The following is a 21908-nucleotide window of genomic DNA, read 5'->3' as shown; positions in this document are numbered from 1 at the left end:
GGACTAACTGAAGGAAGAGTTAGTAAGAGATTTGAAAGTGGGAGGGGGAGGGGGAGATCCAAAATGATAGGAGAAGACAGGAGGGGGTGGGATGGAGCCAAGAGCTGGACAAGTGATTGGCAAAGAGGATAAGAAGGTTGGGTAGCCTCCAACCTGATGGCATGAACATCGACTTCTCTAACTTCCGCTATGCCCCACCTCCCCCTCGTACCCCATCCATTATTTATCTCTATACACACAGTCTTTCTCTCACTCTCCTTTTTCTCCCTCTGTCCCTCTGACTATACCCCTTGCCCATCCTCTGGTTCTCCCCCCCCCGCCTTGTCTTTCTCCCTGGACCTCCTGTCCCATGATCCTCTCATATCCCTTTTGCCAGTCACCTGTCCAGCTCTTGGCTCCATCCCTCCCCCTCCTGTCTTCTCCTATCATTTTGGATCTCCCCCTCCCCCTCCCACTTTCAAATCTCTTACTAGCTCTTCCTTCAGTTAGTCCTGACGAAGGGTCTCAGCCTGAAACGTCGACTATACCTCTTCCTATAGGTGCTGCCTGGCCTGCTGCATTCACCAGCAACTTTGATGTGTGTTGCTTGAATTTCCAGCATCTGCAGTATTCCTGTTGTTTGCTATATTTCAAGTTGTTTTGTTGTCCTTCCCACATCCTATGATTCCTTTTGTGCACACCACTTCATTGATGTTATCTTTGAAAACTCTCAGTGATAGAGCCCTAGGAAGTACAATGCACTCTGAAATGGAATGATTGATCCCACATTTTGAGAGTTAGAGGGAAGAGCCTCTAAAACAAATAAACACAATGATGTAAGAACTCATAAACACAAGAGTCTGCAGATGCTGGAAATCTTGAGCAACATACAGAAAAGGCTGGAGGAACTCAGCAAGTCAAGCAACATCTGTGGACGGGAATAAACAGTCAATGCTTCAGGCTGAAGCCCTTCATTAGGACTGTCTCAGCTGTAAGAACTCAGCAGGTTAAGTAATAAATGCCCCCACAGATGCTGCTTGACCTCTGAGACCCTCCAGTATTCTGTTTTTGTTCCAGATTCCAGCAGGACTTTTGTCCTCATGCTCCACTCTACTGAGAATTCCTTTCAAGATATACCCACTTTGAATTATTCTTTGACTATTTACCACGGGACTTCTGTGATCTCTCCCTCTCTCCCTCTCTCCCTCTCTCTCCCTCTCCCCCCTCCCCCCTCCCCTCTCCCCTCTCCCCCTGTCCACCCTCCCCCCTCCCCCTCTCCCCTCTCCCCCTCTCCCTCTCCTCTCCCCTCTCCCCCTCTCCCTCTCCTCTCCCCTCTCCCTCTCTCCTCTCCCCCTCTCTCCCCTCCCTCCCCTCCCTCTCTCTCTCTCTCTCTCTCCTCCCTCTCTCTCTTCATCCTCTGTAGTTTCCACTCCAGCATACACGTTTGGCATCCACAGATCCACTCAGGTCTTCTAGCATCCTGTTTTTGTTTTGGTCTCCAACATCTGCAGTTTTCTTTGCCTTTAACACTGTAAAACTTTGCTTGCCTTGATGATGCCTCAGCTGATGTGTTTAATCTCCAGTGAGTGCAGACCAAATTCACTTGATCAGTCCTCCAGTGGGACAAATGTCTTGATCCAGACAATTCACACTGTTCAGACTCCAGGTTAAGTATAACGTTTAGGTACAGAGTACTCCAAATTACGCCTGACCAAAGTTCTCTATGTCCATGGTAGCAGCACTTCTTTACTTTTGTGTTCCAGTCCATTAATGGTAAAGGCCAGTATGCCACATACTTTCACAAATGCCTATTGTAGCTGCATGATTACTTTCTCTGTCATGTGAGCCAACTGTCAAATTCCCTTTATATCCCAATGCAGATGAGTTTCACCCTATTTAAAAAAGGATTTTGTTTTTCTATTATTACTACCAATGTGAAAATTTCACATTTTCTTACAATTCAAGCCACCTGTCATCTGCTTGTTACTCACTGATCCATTTACAGTCTCTCTTTCAATACTTTGTGTCCTCTTCACAGCTCATTTTCCCACAAACTTGGGAACTCCCCATTCTATTTTGACAGCTACTATTCATTCATAAACACTGACCTCTGCTGTTGGCATTGAGTCACTCTGTTGTATATTGTGGTCATTATTTAAAGTAAATAAAACAACAGAAAAAGAACATGAATCATGTGTTGCCTTATCATGTCAGCAACAGAGCTTCACTGAAATTACTTTAAAATGCTGTGATTGTTATGAGAGAAAAACTTCTTTGTTTCACGTTAAATCAGTTCAAGATTATTGCATTTGCAGAGTTATGATGCCATTGGGCTGACAGTTGAGTTAGGAAACATGAAGTAAATTTTCAGTAGAAGCAGAGAAATTGTTCTCCACTTCTGCGAAATAAGAATTAAGGACTTCGTGTTTGTAACAAAATGGGAGGAATTTATTATTGCAAGTGGTTTGAACCTCTTGAGAAAAATAAAATCAGGGCCAAGAGATTAATTTGCTACTTTCCTCTGGAGGAAATAGCAATCATCAGTTATTGTGGAATTTAAAGTGGAGCCAGTGTTCATGGGCATCTAACTCATGAAGTAATTTGCATAACTGTGTCAGAGGGACATTGTCAAATTTCATAACATGCCAATTCACCACTATTCTGGAGGGTCAAAATACTTTAGTTTCAAATTTAGAAATGAATCCTATGTACTCGTAAAACCTATCAGATGGAAATGTATCTTGCACGCTCATGCATAGTTATTGTCGATAACCAACCTGTTCATCGATTATACACCTCAACCAGTTTTCAGTTTTGTTGACTTCAGCAGAGATGTATATCTGATCAAGTCCAAAACAGACAGATGAAGCAAAAGCTAGCCAGTTTGCGGTACTGTTCCAGGCAAGTTTCTACAAATTTGTCCTTTCTCTCTGGAAATTTTGGAATTACAAGTGAGTTTGCTTCCTCTGAAAGCAAAAAAAAAAAAGATTAACTAACAAACTAATGTTATTTGAAGGGGAAAAAAAATCACCTTTTCCATCTAGCCATGTCTGTATAGAGTGGCTGGGAACGTCCCCACACCAGTACCACTGGCAACACAGTCCAAGGTTAAAGAAGCTTTACCAGATCATAACTGTCACATTAGGTCATCTGGGCTCACACCACTGAAGATGTGTTGCCTTGTTGTACACATTCCCAACTATTCCTTTTCTACTTCCTCAACTAACTTGTTTTCTATCTTTGCCTTTTAGAGTGAAGTTACCCAGACTTGAAATGTTCACTGTTTCTGATTCCTCAGATGCTGCACGGCCTGTGGAATGTCTCCACATTTTCTGCTTTTATTTCAGATATCCAGATCTGTAGTTTTTCTTTAAATTTTAATTTTATGCCATGTTCGAATCAGCTTCCCAAGCATACAGTCTGCAGAACACATGTAGTAGATGTCAGGTTGAGCATAGTTTCTATCTGAAAGCAGGAAAAATAGAAATAACCTAGTAGCATTTATGTTTAATTTTTCCTATGAATGCTCTGTATCTGATGCTATGTATCTGTGAAACCACTTCATGTAAGTTTTTCCTTGGACTTGTACATACCTGTAGTTGTGTATGTGACATTAAGCTTGACTTTTAAGTTTTTCTAGGACTGATTGATACACCTACAGTAATAGCAACTTCCTTTTGTATGGTACTATTAATTTAGCAAATAAAGCATTTGAAAAATCTGTATTTGTCCAACAGAAGATTGATTTGAAAGTTACATTTTTAAAAATTGAACTGCATCTTTAAAGAGTATTTTAGCTGTTTTTTTTTATGGATGCACGCAATGGTGCAAGTGAGTAACAATGAAATAGACCTGATGAGGCAATGGGATGTTTCTTTTCATTTCACTTTTAAAAAAAAATATTGTAAAAGTATTTCTACTTTATATCGGTGATTGAATCACTATGGAGTGAAATGCAACTTTTAATATGTGTAGATCGGAGGCAGAACCTTGTAATTTTAACCTTGTTGAGAGAAGGCGGCCAGTATTTCTTGCCCATCCAAATTTGTCTTGAGGAAGTGATGGTGTGGTACCACTGTGAACAGCTGCATTTCTCCTGGTGCTGGTACTTACATTTTGCATTAGGAAGGGACTTCATGGATTTAGAGCCTTTGACAATGAAGTAACATTAATAAATTTCCAAGTCAAACCGGTCTATGATTTGAAAATAAATTTTCAGGTGTTCATATGCCTGTGCTGTCTTTGTCCATAGTCGTGAAGAAGTGTGGATTGGTGACGTGTTGATGTGTTGCTGTGATGTGATGTGTACTGTTGAGTGAGTAGGTTTACTTTGCAGCTCATTTGTAAAAAAAGCTGCAACCAGTGTGTGCTGATGGCGGAGGAAATGTTGGTGTACCAAATGAAATAGATTGGTGTCGCGCATGGTACGTTGTTCTTTGTAATCTTGGTAACAATTCATATTACAATTAACTTACAATGCAACAAAGTATAATTGCTTAACAACATTTTCCATTAAAATCTGTCAGCTAGATCAGCATCTCATCACTGATTTCGTACATTTACTCGAAGATTAGGATCCTGAAAATTGGATCAATTACTGTCTGTTTCTAATAAGCAATTTTATTACAATTGCTATCATTTCTGGGTGAGGTCACACTAAGGAAATATTGGCCGGAATACTTAGACACATGATGCACCTTACATTTGCTGCTTTCCAGACATCAGTTATGCAGCTAATGATGTCATAAACGGTGTGCCGCTCATTTCTTTCCTTTTGGTTAGAACCAATAATTGTCATTAAGTTTCAAAAAGGCATTCTGCTGCAATATCCAATGTGACAGTGGTGTTTGGCACACAGCACTAGACACGGTTAGTACTCAGGGTGACTGATGCCTTGTGACGGGTTGCTCCATTACTGGAAACAGCCATTTTATACAATTTGTCTTGGAGCTATATGTTCCTCTAGCATTTTGTGTGTGTGTTGCTTGGATTCCCAGGATCTGCATATTTTCTCTTGTTTGTGTTGTGGACTCTGCCTCAGTGGTCACCCCACATCTTGTAGTCCCGTCAAGCCGTATGTGGTATAGGACTGAATCGTTGTGTGATTCATCGAATCAAAACACCCAGAAGTTCACCAAACCCTCCCTCCAGCATTCTTAATGTATGTCATTATGCATTTCTGTGACTACCATGGAATAACATACATAGAAGATGAAGAAAAACACGTAGAGCACAGAAACAGGCCCTTCAGCCCACAAAATTTGTGCCAAACTCAATGATAAATCAAACTAAATCTCTTCTGTCAGTGCATGACCCATATCCCCCCAGTCCTTGCATAGTCATGTGTCTATTAGATGCCACAATCTGCTTCCACTAATATCCATGTCAGCCCATTCACTTTACCCTGTGTGTAAGAATAGCTTGCCCTGCTCGTTCAAATTTACGCCCTCACGCCAATGTATACCCTTCAGTATTTGACATTTCTGCCCTTGGAAAAAGATTCTGACTGTCCACCCTTTGTATGCTTCTCATAGTTTTATAAATGTCTACAAGATATCCCTTTAAACTCCAATACTCCAAAGAAAAGTTTGCTCAACCTCTCTTTATAACTCATTCTCTAATCTAGACAGCTTCTGGGTAAATTTCTTCTGTGCTTTTCTAAAACCTCTTTCCTGTAATTGGGCAGCCAAACTGCACATAATAGTCCGAGTGTTATACAGCTCAATATGGTGTTGGATCTGGAGATAATATTTTGAAGTCAAAAATGAGATGTAACTCTTGTGGTTAGAGCTGTTTTATCAAATGTTCAAAACAAAGAATTAACAGTAACCAACCTGTTGTAAGTAAGAATGTACAAAGAAAGACAGCAAAGAACAAAGAACTTGCTCCCTCTCTCTGCTATCCTGAATACTCCTCCATTTTGAGCTGACAAGAATCAGTAAAGCATCATAATTAACTTGAATTGTTTCTCCTAACAACCTGGTAGTTCCTTCCATGATGGAGCTCTGAGAGGAGTGCTCCCACTTTTTAAAAGAGCCCTCCTCAAATGTAATGTTGATTCTATTCATCTGGAGGAACTATTGAACATCAGCACATAATCGATAACAGCAAGAGTTGGTCATTCAACCCCTGTTGTACCAATTCAACAAAACAATGGCTGTTCTTGTATGTTAGCCATTGTTTAATGATAGCATGCAAGCTGCAATCTTAACCAGTGGGTCCATAATAGATTCAGTCTTAGTGTAAACCAGTGTCACACAGTTCATTCATTTACTTTCTGTCATCAATAATGCAACTGTTCCCCAAGAAATTCCTTATGTGCGGAGCTAATTTAGAGGATAAGTGGCAAATTGTTCAACTTAAGTTGTAATTCAATATCAGTTTAAGTCACCCACTACAACTTATACGTTGTAGTGGGTGACTTCAACTTCCCTAGCATAGACTGAGACCTCCGCAGTGCAAGAGATGGCAGAATTTGTTATGTGCACCCAAGAGGGTTTCTTCAAACAATATGTACGGTCCTAGAGAAGTGGCCATACTGGACCTGGTTTTCAGTAATGAGTCTAGCCAGATAAGTTTAAGTGTGAACCTTATAGGAAAGTATTAAACTGGAACAGGGGAAATTATGAGAAAATAGTGTAGGAACAATAGAGACTTTATTGGGAACAGCTGTACAGCCAATTGCACAGAATACAGGCCAGGTAAGAAGGAAGGAAAATATTCAGGGTAAGAGAACCTTGAAGGTCAAGAGAGGAGATGAATTTAGTCAAGAAGGGAACTGAAATGTATATAAGGTTTAGGAAACTAAAATAAAACAGATCCCTTTAAAGACGCCAGAAAAGAACTCAAGAAAGCCTGTATGGGGCATGAAAAATTATTGGCAAGTAGAATTAAAGAGCATCCAAAGGCATTTTATACATACATCAGGAGGAAGAGGATAACTAAGGAGGAGGTAGGACCTCCAAGGATAAAGGAGGGAACAAGTGCTTGGCAGCAGAAGATGTGGATGAGGTCCTAAATGAGTACTTGGTGTTTGTATTTCCCAAGGAGAAGAACATGAGAATAAAGAGATCACTGTGGAGGCTGCTAATTTGCTGGGGCATTTGAAGATGAAGAAGAAAGTAGTGCTGGGTCTGTTAAAGAACATTAAGATGGATAACTCACCAAATCCTGATTAGATATACCTCTATATATTGAAAGAGGTAAGAGATGACGTTACTAGAGTGAAAGGATGATTCATCTTCAAAGACTTCGCCTGCAGATTGGAGACGTGTTTAAATGCCACTGATGACAATGTTCGCATTTGTCCAGAGCGACATCGATCACAAACACCTGGAAATCAGGTCAGAGTGTGGCTCAGTATCGATGCCTTTGCAATGATTGAACAAAGCTACAACTAGCATAGCTGCATCGCAACCCCCTCACCAGAGCTGAAGCGATGAGAATGAGAATGGCTTATGCTAAGTGTGAAGTTGTGATACAAATGGAGAAATTATGTGTGGATATGGAGTGAGCACATGTACAGTCTAAATTAAGTGTGCTCAAGGAAAAGCGTGAAGCTGAGGCTGCCTCAGCATGGGCAGAGGTGTATGAAGCAGCATCTGACTTAGACATCTGTGAGTCTATTACCAGAACCAGTCATGCCTTGCTGTCACAACAACCAATGCATCTTACTGAAGAATATGTCCAAACACATTTTGGCTATAAAACAGACAGTATTCCAGCTCTCCACGGAGACGTCCGCACTACTCAGCCAGCATGTCACTCACATAGCACAGGTATTGACAGTCAAGGTCCAGAGCAGCAGAGACCCACAACTCCCCATTCGACCACAGCAAAGACCTTAGCCAAATAATGCTGCTGATGACAATCCCATCTGCAGAGACAAGGACAGAATGAACTTCCATCCATCCATCCCAGGACATACATTTGGCAAACCAGTCTCTACAGTGCTCTCATTCAGAAGCTGTAGGTGCATTAGATTTGGGTTGGTATCTGGTTCATCAATACCTAGGCACAACAGGAACTAAAGCTTTCATAATGCCATGGAAGAACTGTGTCTCAAACCCTGTGAAGAGTTAGACCTTCTCTGTGAGTGACTTGATAGGGAATCACTGCAACATGTAAGAAGGTTTAGAGCAGTAATAGTCCAGCTATGGATTTGCAGATGCTGTGACAGAGGTTCGGCAGATGCTGTGACAGAGGTTTGGCAGATGCTGTGAAAGAGGTTAAGCAAATGCTACGCTCTCCAAAGGCAATTGAAGAATCCCTCTTCAGTAGATTTGTAATTTCTGAAGTTCTCACACAAGGAACCGCAGAAGTTACAGGAGCTTGCAGATCTGATGTTGGAACTGCAAGCCACAAAAAGCAAGGGTTACCTACTAGGAGAGCTTCTCGGATACAGCAAAAGGGATAAACCCTATAGAGAACAACTACAGAACAACATGCAAGAACAGTGGATAATCGAAGGGTTCAAATATAAAACAAAGCATCATACCCTCCATCCACTATTTTCATTCTTTGTGGAGTCATATGCCCTCACACAGAAATGTGAAATGATCCTAGTTATATGCTCTCAACTTTCAATAATACCTCATTGAAAAAGAGGTCTCCTGCAACCAAAACCCTATCACGGTCAGCAAAGCTGAAGTAGAAAATTCTACATGAACCATAATAAATACCCTGTCCATAAGAAACCTCATCCCTTCAGGAAATGCAGAGGATTCAGAGAAAAATTGTGTGCATACTGCAGACAGTTTCTAAAGGAGCACTCAATATGTTGTGCTTCCATAGCACACCAAGCCAAAGATTGTAAACCTATCATACACTGCACTGAGCACAGCAGTGAACAGCACATGCTGTATCAGCACTTCATTCAGAGCAGCACCTTGGGCGACAACTGGTTCCAGCACATCCATAGAAGTGCACGGTGAGGAGCCGGCTGAGTATCCATCAGATAGAGCCACTTCCTCATGCACCAAGGAATGCGGGAAAGGCCTCCTGCTCTAAATATGTCTAGTCAATATTGACCTGAAAGGACATGCTGAGCAAAAACTAAAGGCCCATGTGATATTAGATGATCAGAACAATCTGCCTTCGGCAAAATCAACATTCTTTGACACATTCAGTATCCAAAGTTCTGTTTTCCCATATACTGTAAAGGCAAGTTCAGGATCATCAGAAGTTGCCGGAAGAAGAGCCAGTGGATTTGTTATGAAGACAACAGGATTGGAGGTCTCTTTACCCTTGCCAATCCTCATTGAGTGCTAACATATTCCAAACAACAGGGATGAAGTCCCAACTCCTGAAGCAGCATGCGATCATTCACATCTTAAGTCCATTGGTGACATGATTCCCCCACTTGACCCTTCTGTTCAGATTCTCTTCTTGCTTGGCAGAGACACCATTCATGCACATTGACATGATGCACCTTATGCCCAATGACTGGACCTGGGTTGGATCAAAGTCTGCCTCAGTGGTGCTGCTCATCAGCCCACTGTCGGTACATTTAAGATTAATATCCTGGAGAATGGGTGCCTCAGTCATTTCAGACCCTGGTTTAGTTGGGCACTTGATTACTAATTAGCTCAGCACCATATTGTGTGCTAGAGGGGCTGCTCCTTTGCTGTACTGTTTGATGGTCGAAGTTGTGTTGCCTCCTTCTGGGTCTCTGAACCTCGGAGTGGCAGCTCACACACAGTGCTTATGTATGTATGTATGTATGTATGTATGTGTTAAGAGGCTGAGCTCCAAGCTCTACCTAGTGATCAGCATGGCCAAGGCAGCAGCTGGGAGCTTTTTGTTATCTCCTGTCAGGAATAGAGGTCCTGTTTTAGTATGTGATTCCACCTACCACATGCCATTATGTTGCTTTTGATCTGTTTTTAGCAAATTTTCAGATTTCTTTTGGTATACCTGATTGGGCATCTGTGCAATAGACTGTACACATTTAGTGTACCAATAAAGGACAAGCTACAATTTCCAGTCAATTGATAGTGTATTCTGGACTTTCATCTTTAACTGTGCATGTGCATAAAATGAAAGCTATTTTTCCGGCAAGATGCCTTAGTGCTGTTTTCACTGCAAAATATTTGTAACAATGGTACAGTTTGTGATTTCCTTTCAATGGATTATATAAAGTTTCCATATTTCACCTGACAGATGCAAAGAGATTGTAACAAAAACACTCACCAGGCCAGGAGTATGAGGTGACATTAAGAGACTGAGCAAGATCACTTTTTAGTAGCTTTCTGATGCCATCTCCACTCCAGATATCCTGAAAGGCCTTTTTTTTTCTTGCTGTTGTATGTTTGTATAGGAGACGTAGAGAAATCAAAGTGATGTGAGGCGGAATCCTGGGCCCGCGGTGTGGGGAGATGCACAGCACTCTGCACATTACAGCTCAAACTAAGTTAATGTTAAATGATGACAACTACATCAAGTGGAACAGTCCTAGAAACATTTGGCTTGGGTGCTCTGTAGCCATGTCTGGTGAATGTAATTGAAAGCTTATTCATTGCTGGCAGAATATTTTATTAACATGTGCGAGATGTGAATAATAATAATTTGGAGCAAAGCATTGGAAAGAAATCACTGATAGATTCAGATTCAGAATAGATTATTGTCATATACGGCCAATGAAATTCCTTGCTTGTGTGAGGTTCGCAGAGCAAAGATTACACATGGTAGTACAGTAATAAATACAGCAGTAAATACACTGTAGTGTACAATATACAGGAGTGAAGTTATGCACTCCAGTAACCTTGGTGCTGACCGCCGACCTGAAAACCCTAATTCTATCTCCAGACTATATTTCTCTCAATTTGCACACTAATGTTGTTAAATTTATTTTTCTTTTATGGCATGTTATGAATAACTAATTACTTTAAGTTAATGTAATTTATGTTTGCCATGTTAGTAATATACTCTGCTGATGCTGCGGAGAGCTAGTTTTCATGACATTTATACGTTGGGTATGACTGTCCACGACAATGAACATTCCAGCAATGAAAACTTTGCCCCCACATCCACAGCCCCTGATATCTCAGTTGGAAGTAAACAAAACTCCAGAACTGCCCTCGGGAGAAGCAAAAATCACCTCCTGGAAGTACAGCAATGTATGTCCCCGCACTAAGCAGCCGAAACCTCAGCGTGGCTTCCCGACGAAAAACTTTTACAGTCTGGGGGGCGGGGGCGGAATCAGTCTACATCAAGAGGTGCGGGCAGTGAGAGAGTGCTGGGGCCCGGGGTATTTGATACTCCAAGATATCAGATGGGAAGGTGAAAAGAGGCGGTTGAAAACAAGGCAGCAAGAGAGTGGCGGCAGGTGGCGGGTAAGCCGGGAAACACTACATCTGTTCGCCGGCAAAAAAGGATGTGATCGCCGGCAGCGTGCCCATACAGAGGCGGAGGGGGTCGCTGGGCACTGGTCGTCCGGGAGCGGCGATCGGCTGCCCGCCCTCGGAGAGTGCAGCCGGTCCCAACGCTGAGCCAGAACAGACAGACGCTAGCAGAGCGGCGAGGGAGGGAGGACGCGCTGTCACTTCCGAACAGTTGAAGCTTGAGTAATTCGGGCTCGTGTGAAGAAACAAGCTATTGAAAGGGGTGAGCCGGCCAGAGCCATCTTTCAGACGAGGTGATCAGACAAGGAAATAAGATGTGAAGAAGGAAAAAGGAGGCGAGCCGGCGCCAGGATCCTAGCGGGATCTGTACACTTCAGCATGAGCCACATTGTGTTGAAACCGCGGTCGCGATCTACCAGCTCCCTGAGGACCTCCGACTACTCCGGGTAACGTTTCTTTTACACGCTGCTCTTAGCCTCGACGTTCTTGCCGCCTTGTTTCCTGGTTGAACATGGGAAGTCGGTGCGTGATCCCGGCTTTCCACCCCTGCTCGAGTGCAGAGCACTCGCAGTTCCCCAGTCTGCCCTTGGTTCATGTTTTGACCCTCCGGTAGGTTGCTGGAAAAGTTCGTGAAGTCTCTAGCTGCAAAACTCATCCCCACCGCCCCTGTAGATTGTTTCTTTTCACGTATAGGAACTCCACATCCCTCCACAGGAGGAAAAAAATAAGAATCATTTGTGAATTCATTGTGCTTTTCACGTCACCCCACTTGCCCAAAACCCGCTGGAAGGAATACGTAAAATTGCTTTGCCTCGGTGCATACCTTTCTTGGTGACTTTCTGTACCAATATTACTGAGTCGACCTAATTCTCCCATGTATTAACTTGGGCATAAAAGAGTGGAAGTTGCATATTTCAGTGTTGATGTGTTTACCTAATGAAATCTTTTATTATGTATTATGTATGAGAACTATTTCGTCCCGAATAATTTGGCACAAATAGCATTGAGATACATGATTGAATGTCAATAGTAGACTGAAGGAAAATTGACAGTAGATAGCTGCGGACAATTCCTGCTCCCTGTTGCGCAATGACATCCTTAACACTACTGAATAGGTAGGCAGAGCATTGGTTTAAATTTGCATTTTGTAGATAAACTGGAAATGTGTAGCGTATGCAATTCAATTTTTAAAAATGCATAATATTTTATATTTTCTGTAAAAGTTTCTAGATAACTTCACAAATTAAATGTGCCCTTAACAACTTATATGGGTGCTATATTCTTGTCCTGCAGGGTCGAAGCTGCCTTGTAACTACTGTAATCCCCAAGAGCACTGTTTCAGTGTTACAGTGAGAATCTTATTATCCAGTGCATAATAAATTAGGTCTACTTGGATTATTGTTTTAAAAATCATTAGAAATGGAAACTTAAATGTACAGTAATCCTACAATTTAACTTTGCACTTATTTCAGATTACTAGCACTGGCACCCACCTGCTTATATAACAATAAAGGATGAAGGGGAAAAAAAGAGGCTGTTTATCATTTCTATAATTACAAGAATGAGAAGGGAAAAATCAAAGTTCAAAGTAAATTTATTATCAAAGTACATGTATATCACCACATACAACCCTGAGATTCATTTTCTTGTGGGGTCCAAGGAACATACTATAATCAATAAAAGACCACACCCAACAGGACAGACCCAACAATGAGCTAAAGACAGCAAATTACAAATACAAAATTTAAAATAAGCAAATAAATAAATAAATAAGCATTAAATATCCAGAACATGAGATGAAAAGTCTTTGAAAGTGAGTTCATAGGTTATGGGAATAGATCAGTGATGAGGTGAGTGAAGTTATCCCTTCTAATTTAAGAGCCTGATGTTTGAGGGGTAGTAACTGTTCCTAAACCTGGTGCTGTGAGTCCTGAGGTTCCTGTACCTTCTTCCTGATGGCAGCAGCAAAAAGACAGCATGACCTGGGAGCCTGATAATGGATGCTGTTTCCTGTGACAGCACTCTGTGTAGATGTGCTCAAAGGAAGGGAGGGCTTTACCCGTGACAGACTGGGCTGTATCCACTAATTTTTGTAGGATTTCCCATTCAAGAGCATTGGTGTTTCCAGACCAGGCTGTGATGCGGCCAGTCTGTGTACTTTCCACCACATATCTATAGAAGTTTGTCAAAGTTTTAGATGTCATGCCGAATCATGAGCAAACTCCTAAGGAGCTGGTGTGCTTTTTTTTTGTAATTGCACTTACATACTGGGCTTAGGACAGATGTTCTGAATTGATAACACTGAGGAATTTAAAGTTGCTGACCCATTCCACCTTGATAAGTACTGGCTCATGGAGTTTCCTCCTCCTGAAGTCAATAATCAGCTCCTTGATCTTGCTGACATTGAGTAAGAGGTTATTGTGGCACCACTCTGTGAGTTTTTAAATCGCTCTCTTGTAAGTTGATTCATCACCACATTTGATTCAGCCTACAACAGTGGTGTTGTCAACAAACTTAAATATGGCAATGGCTTAGCCACACAGTCATAAATGTAAAGTGAGTAGGGCAGGAGACTAAGCACACACCCTTGTGGTTAGTAAATTTCCCTCCCTCTAATTTAACCCCATTGTACTTAATGTTACTCAAGATGAACACATTTGCCAAGGTATCTTGTTTAATGATATTTCTTAAAAAAATGGAATGTGAGCTTTGTTGGTAGGGCCATTATTGAATTCTATTCTGGATTGCCCTTTGAAGATGATTGCAGGCCATGGCTGTGAGGTTACTATATTTTTCTCAACTTCTTGATAGGTGATAGATAACATGCCATAACATCAATATACACACAGAGGCCACTTTATTAGGTACCTCCTCTACCTAATAAACTGGCCACTGTGTATACATTTGTGGTCTTCTACTGCCTGTCCACTTCAAGGTTTGACATGATGTGCTTCTTCTGCACTCTACTGTTGTAACACCTGGTTATTTGAGTTACTGTCACCTTCTTGTCAGCTTGAACCAGTCTGGACATTCTCCTCTGATCTCCCTCATTAACAAGGTGTTTTTGCCCACTGAACTGCTGCTCACTGGATGTGGGTTTTTTTGTTTTTCACACCACTCCCTGTAAACTATAGAGACTGTTGTGCATGAAAATCACCAGATAAGCAGTTTCTAAGATACCCAAACCATCCTGTTTGGTACCTACAATCATTTCACAGTCAAAGTCACTTAGATCACATTTCTTCCCCATTCTGATGTTTGGCCTGAACGACAACTGAACCTCTTGACTACATCTGCATGCTTGTATGCATTGAGTTGCTTCCACATGATGGGATGATTAAATATTTCCTTTTTCAAGATGTGCAGATGTGCCTGATGAAGTAGCCACTGACTGTATATCTTTTAAACCTCTTATGAAGTTAATTAACAAATGTTAAATGTACATGAAAACAAAGGTAAATAGCAAAAAAGACACAGCTATTAAGGGTTAAACCACAAAGAATTTGGAATATGAGTATAGAAGTATTTTAAAGTCTGTTGCCTAACAATAATCAGAAAGGCTTTAAAAATGATATTTCAAAGTAAGTATCATGGTGATTTTCCCCTTCCCACAAAGTCCACCGTTACTGTTGGCAGAGTCAGTGAACTGAGAGAATGGCTATTAATCTGAATAAAGATAAACTCTGTTGCCTGATATATCTTGCACTGGACAATGTTAATCAAACCAAAAAAAGATTTTTGCATAAACTATTTCTGAGAAAAACTAAGTTCCTTCTAATAAAGTAATATTTTTAATCTGCCAGTTGTTTGAAAAAGCGTCTGGTCAACTTGGGGGGAGAAACTATTCTGAATATTTGTCTGGCAAGATGCATGTTACTGGTTGGGGCAGTAGACTACATTTCCCTTCACAGTGATAAGTATGTATGTATTAACTGTTTAAAAAAAACTGGTAACATTTAGACCAGCTTCACTTGATCAAGTTTTGTTTATGGGCAGTTTGGATTTGTTTGTCAACAGTTTTTTTCTATTCATCAGTCAAAATTTGTAAAGGAGCTTTAACTGTTCAAGATACAGCATTAAGTTCAGATTTAGGTCCAAATCGAATTCATATGAAAGCTTAAATGATACAACATTTTTATATTTTATAATGAGAAAATTGCTTATGTCATAAATATACCAAAAGCCAAAAATGGTTTAACCCCTTCAGTTTAAAGTTATTCAGAATTTCTACCATAACATTATGTAAGTGAAGCACTGAAGTAAGATGTAATATTAATTGAAATTAAAAATATTGGATATAACATTTCTAGTTGTTGAAGAATTAATTATTCTATACCCTCCTTATACATATTTTATGTTGTGTGTTAGGAGTTTTTTTTTGTTTCGGCAACCCATTGCACAAGACCTTGAGAGCACTGCTGTTGTATAATTGAAAGCAACTTAAATATTAATGATTACATAACTCCTGGTCAAAATGTAAGTTATGAATGTTGATACTCCCTCTGCTCAAATTATAATCTCAATCAGTAGCATGCTCCATCACAAATGCAGCTAAAAATATAATATCTAATGTTACAAACAGATATTGATGAGTATATCAATTTCATTCATGTCTTTCATTTAATGTTTAGGCTGCAGTTTCTTGTTATATCCCTATTGTAGTTGACTGACTTCAGAATGGTGCAGTAAAAGGTGAATTGGTGCAGGTGTGGTGCAATTCACTGAAGTTTCAAACAGCTGGAATTAACCCAATGGAGTTTCAAATTGTTATGTCTGTTCCGATTAGGGTTTTGAAATCTACAGTTTTTTAACAGTATAAACTTTAGCCTTTATGCAATTATTTAAATATTGTCAGAGAAGACACACAGAATATAAACATGTTTGATTCATTGCATAAATAGAAATATATGTACCCCTTACACTAAAGTACAGAATGCACACTTCTTCTGTTTCAAAGTGGCTACAAGCTGTCTCCATATATTGCTGCCCACAAATCTCCGTAGGGCAACAATTTTGAAAAGGAGCAAAAGCATTTTTCTGCTTGCATAAGGGACTGGCTTTTCAGATTATTCACTTTTACCTTTCAATACCTGCCTGTAAGATTATTTTAGTGGAGGTTGGTGGTGGAAGTTCTAATTCCTCCAGCCATGCAGGGTGAATAGGATTAACAGAAAGGATGGATTTGGGTATAATTTGTGGAAGAAGGGAGATATCAGCATAATAAGGTGGGGGAAGGGCTAGGAGGTAACAGGTGATAGTTGAAACCAGGTGAGGGGGAAGATGGGGGAAGGGTTGATGTGAGAAGCTGGGAGATGATAGGTGGAAGAAGTATAGGACTGAAGAAGAAGAAATCTAATAGGAGGAACAGTGGACCATGGAAGAAAGGGAAACAGGTGGGAAATGTCAACTATTTATTTCACTCTACATATGCTGTCTGACCTTCTGAGTTACTCCAGTGTTTTGTTTGTGTTGTGAGAGATGTATATTATTCAAGTACTAGATTTAATATGTAGAACCATTCCACTTTCTGTGGAACAACAAAATGAATGATGGTCTGCATCCAAGGTGAGTAGATTGCAACTTCACCATGGTAACCTTCAGCCTAATTTTAAGCAAGTCTCTGTTTCTGGGGTGAACTGATAGGGGAGGGATGACTGAGATAATAAGTCACCCACACCACACTGCTACACTCATCTGGCATTTTGAATAGAACACCTACAACAGCAAAGCGATATCTAGGGAAAACCAGCAGAGAGCTGATTCCTGGGGCAGAACAAGGCCAAGAAGTAAGTTTAGAATTAAGTGTTTGAGTTCCCTTGAGGGTCAGATTTGCTACTCCCAGGCATTTAAGGAAAGTTTGCAGCTAGCGTAAGTCATATTTCGGGCAGAATCCCACCGTTCTCTTACTTTAAACTTAATTCTGCCAACTGCTTAGTAGAAGTCCCTTATCAGGACTGGAAAGGAAAGAGGAAGAAGCCAGAATAAGAAGATGAGGGAGGGGAACAAGTACAAGCTCGAAGTTGATAGGTGAAGCCTGGTAGGTGGGGGAGGGGGGTGAAGTTGGAAGCAGGGAGGTGATAGGTAGAAAAAGTAAGTCAAGTCAAGTCAAATTATTTATATAGCACATTTAAAAACAATGCACGTTGACCAAAGTGCTGTACAGATCAGAGCAGATAGGTAAAATCACAAATACGAGAAACACAGACATAACCAACAAGGCAAACAGCTTATAGGCACAAAAGAAAGAACACAAGGGCCTAGGCACAAGCCAAAAATCAGCCACATCAGGAGGATTCAAACGCTAGTGAATAAAGGTAAGTTTTGAGCCTGGATCTAAAAGAGTCGATGGAGGGGGCAGATCTGATAGGGAGAAGAAGGAATCTGATGGAAGACAGTAGGCCATCAGAGAAAAGGAAGGATGAAAGGCACCAAGGGGAGGTGAGGAGAAGAGGTAAGAGTAGGGAATAAAAGAAGAGGGAATGGTGAGCAGCAAAAATTACTTGAAATTGGGGAAATCAATGCTCATGTCATCAGGTTGGAGGCCACCTAGGTGACCTCTAGTTCCACCTAGTTGCACCTCTAATCTGAGAGTGGCCTCATCGAGGCAGTAGAGGAATTAAAATAGTTGGCCACTGGGAAATCCTGCTATTTACAGATGGAGTGAAGGTGCTCGACAAAACAGTTCCCCACAATCTATGCTGGTATTACCAAATTAGAGGTGGCCACATCAGGAGCACCAGGTACACTAGACAACTCCAACAGATTCACAGGTAAAGTGTTGCCTCCCCTGGAAGGAGGGTTTGGCATCCTAAGTTGAGATGGTGGAGGAGGTGAGTAGGCAGGTGTACACTTCTACTTGCAGGAATAAGTCCCAGGAGAGAGATTAGTGGGGAGGGATGAATGGACTAGGGAATCATGGAGGGAGCAATCCCTGACAAAAGTGGAGGGAGGTGAAGGTGTGTTTGGTAGTAGGGCCCCGTAGAAGATGGCGGAAGTTGCATAAAATAACGTACTGGCTGCAGAGGCTCGTGGATGGTAGGTGAAGAGAAGAGTAACATCTCTGTTAAGGTGGTGGGAAGATGGTTTGAGGATGAATATCTGGGAAATGGAGGAGATGCAGATGAGGGCTGCATTAATGATGGAAGAGAAGAAGGAGGATGTTGTGCCTGTGAACAACTATGCATCTATTCAATAAAAGCATGCACGAGGGAGATGGCTTTAGCTGGTGTATTCACATTGCAGTGAGAGAGAGAAAGAGAGAACAATGTGCATGCGTAGACAACATATCAATACGTAGTGCTTGGGGGGGGGTGGGGATCATTGTTCCAAAAGAAATAGATCCATGCATTACTCTTCTTCCCCCTTTAGATTAATGCGGCATAAAACTGTATATGTACTAAAGATTAATTTCCCTTTCATAAACTTGTATTCCAAATAAAGATGCTTTTACAATAACAGTCCATAACTAGCTTCACAGTTCTGAAGATTCAATCTTTTAGGTGGTGCTCTTTTCCTTTCAGGACAGCACCTCCAGACCTGTGGAGTGGCATCAAGTTTGGCAGGTGTCTTGTCAACAATAACATTCTCATCACACCTCTGGATCTATGGAATGGCATCGGGTTTGGTAGGGTGTTGTCTAAGACGACATTCTCGGTTTCCTTTGTCACATTGCTATCAGTGATGTGATCGTCACTGGGAGATAAATCAGGTGACTTTAATGTGCCCATCTTGTTGGATATACTCAACTCAGGAGTGTTCTTCGGTTGTGCATTCAGAATCTGGTCCAAATAACGTCTCCATATCTGACCTCCAACATCCACTGTGTACATCAGTGACCCTGTTCTTGTAGCTATCCTTCCGGGTGTCCACTTGTCTTCTTGGTAATCACGTGCTTGTCCAATCTGGAAGCTCCTTGCTGCTTCACTTGGCAACTGGCTGAGCTGTTTATACTGCACTTCCCTCCAGAGGTCTGGTTTCAGGAGGTCTATGCAAGATCTCAGATTCCTGCTCATGAACACAGTTCGATTTGTCGTTGCATGAACAGAGTTCTGATACACAAAAAGGAAGTTGTCCACCTTGTGAGTTAGAGAAATGTCCTCCTTGTCCATCACTTTAATGGACTTCTTGAAGGTTTGGATAAACCTTTCAGCTAACCCATTCATTGCTGGGTGGTGAGGAGCTGACTTGAACTGTTTGATATGATTTTCCTTCGTGAACAGTCAGAATGCATCTGACATGTATTGTGGTCCGTTATCATTCACAATTTGTTCTGGTAAGCCGTTTCTGGTGAAGATGGTCCTCAGAGCAGAGACAGTCTTTGCTGAGGTGGTTGGCTTCATTGCTGTAACCTTAGGCCACATCGAATGAGTAACCACAGCAATCACAAAATGGAGTCCATGAATGGCCCAGCAAAGTCAATATATATTCTGCCATGGTGAAGACGGCCAGTTCCACGGGTGTAACGGTGGCCATGGAGATGCATTTTGAACTTTTTGGCATCCCAAACAGCCTTTGGCCAAGTTTTCAATCTGCTTATCTGTTCGTGGCCCATCACATGTAGCTCCAGACAAGACTCTTCATCTTGACTGTACCCAGGTGTCTTTCATGCAGATTTTCTAACACTCTGGTGTGCAATTTAGAGGGAACTACAACACAAGATCCAGACATCAGTGACATACTGACAGTTGGTCTCATTTTGGTGAGAACTCTGGAGACAAAGGATTACCCTGAGCTTGCTATGGTGATTTCATAGACTTTTGACAACGGGTCCTTCCTCATTTCCCTTTGTATTTTGGAATTGATGACCAGTAGCTGGTCCACCAATGCGCTGTGGAACACTTCTGCTGGGTCACAGTATGAAGACTTCTCTTCTTCAGTTGCCAATATTGGAAGATGTGACAAGCCATCAGTGTTGCTGTGTTGTTTGGCACCTTGAACTCTATGTCATAAGTGTGAGCTCCTAGGAACAGCGCCCAATGTTGTAACTGGGTAGCAGTCATCACTGGAATTCCCTTCCTGGGATTGAATATAGACTCAAGGGGCTGGTGGTCTGTCACTAGAGTAAACTTTTATCATAGAAGTGGTAGTGGAACTCGTCGTTCACCATACTACACTAAGGGCCTCTTGGTCAATCTGTGTGTATTGCTTTCTGCGCTCATCAGTGATCTTGAAGCAAATGCAATTGGGTGTTCAGATCCATCTTTCATAATGAGTGACAAAATAGCTCCAATTCCATAAAGGAACACATTGCACACCAGTCTGATGGGCAGGGTTGAATCATAATGGGAGAGCAGTTCATTGGATGTTATTAGTCTCTTTGTTTCCCTGAACGCTCTTTCATATCTTTCTGACCATTCCCACTTCGCTCCTGTCTCTAACAGTGCATTCAATGGGTGCAGCACTGTAGCAATGTTTGGAAGAAACCTGTGGTAGTAGGTAACACATTTCTCTCTGCGCACAGCCCATACTCAGTCAGCCTGGTAACCACTTTACCAAGGTTCTGGAGATGCTCTTCATCAATTTTGCCGGTCACAACGATGTCATCAAGATCACAATGTGTTCCTGGGTTATCTTGGAGCACTTGGTCCATCGCTCTTTGCCAAATTGCTGGAGCTGGTGTGACGCCAAAGATAAGAAAATTATACTGGAGCAGTCTCATGTGAATGCTGATTGTGAGGAACTATCTGCAAATCTCCATTTGCAGATAGGCTTGTGACAAGTCAATCTTTAAAATCCTCTCCCTGCCTGCCAAAGATGCAAAAATGTCTTCTATTCTTGGCAGAGGATACTGCACAGTACGCAGCACTGGGTTGTTGGCCACCTTGAATTCCCCTCGTGTGTGAACGGCTCTAGCCTTCCCTTTCTTGATCTTCGGGACAATGGGTGTGGCCCAATCGTTCCACTCAACCTTGGAGAGAATTCCAGATACCTCTAAACTCTGCAGTTTAGTATCCACTTTAAGATGTAGTGCCTAAAGCACTGGAAATGCTTTATGGAACCATGGTGCTGCTGTTTCATACAGTTCATTTCGGGCTTTCATGCCTTTGAGTTTACCAATACCCTTCTCAAACACCTTAGCATTAAACAGCTGTGCCAGCCTCAGGTTAGTGCTTCCACTGAGTTGCTGTTGCCTGTCGGTGACACACTGAGAGCTTTGATTGAGTGCTAGTCTGGTTGGATTTTTCTCACCCATTCATGTCTGAAAAGCGCTGGCCCTCCACTTTTCAATATATAAAGCTCTAACTTTTGTGTTTGGCCTCCAAATGTCACATTTACTTTCAGTTTGCCTTTGGGGGACACTTTTTCGCCTGTGTAAGCCTTCAGCATCACTGAAGTCTTCTCTAATGATATCTTAGAAAACAGATTGTTTTAGTCAGCATCTGAAATTATGGACAATGCTGGGAATAGTTTGTCCCCAGAAATGGAGACAGAGATCAAGAAAGGGGAGTGAGGTGAAAGCCCAGGTGGATTTTTTAAATTATTTTTGTTTTGTTTGGTGCTTTTAATAATTTAAGCACTTTAGTTGATTATTAATTTTTAAATGTCACTAATTCTTAGAGACATTTAATTCTTTCATTTTTTATAGTT

General features: G+C 41.5%; 1 protein-coding gene across 5 annotated transcripts in view; it reads left to right on the top strand.

Annotated features, from left to right (window-relative positions):
* pde4d (phosphodiesterase 4D, cAMP-specific) overlaps window positions 1-21908 on the top strand; it is a 1076746-nt gene that overhangs the window by 853004 nt on the left and 201834 nt on the right. The window contains exon 1 of one of the 5 annotated variants that reach the window (XM_072252566.1): window positions 11288-11767. The exons of the other annotated variants lie outside the window; for them this stretch is intronic. Within the exon in view, the coding sequence (XP_072108667.1) occupies window positions 11700-11767 (68 nt within the window). The 5' untranslated portion in view covers window positions 11288-11699. Of the gene's footprint in view, window positions 1-11287; window positions 11768-21908 lie in introns of those variants that run through there. 5 annotated transcript variants of the gene reach the window in all.

This window comes from Mobula birostris, chromosome 3 (genome assembly GCF_030028105.1).
Source record: "Mobula birostris isolate sMobBir1 chromosome 3, sMobBir1.hap1, whole genome shotgun sequence".
Taxonomy (NCBI): domain Eukaryota; kingdom Metazoa; phylum Chordata; class Chondrichthyes; order Myliobatiformes; family Myliobatidae; genus Mobula; species Mobula birostris.
This window is presented reverse-complemented; position numbering and strand designations above follow the sequence as displayed.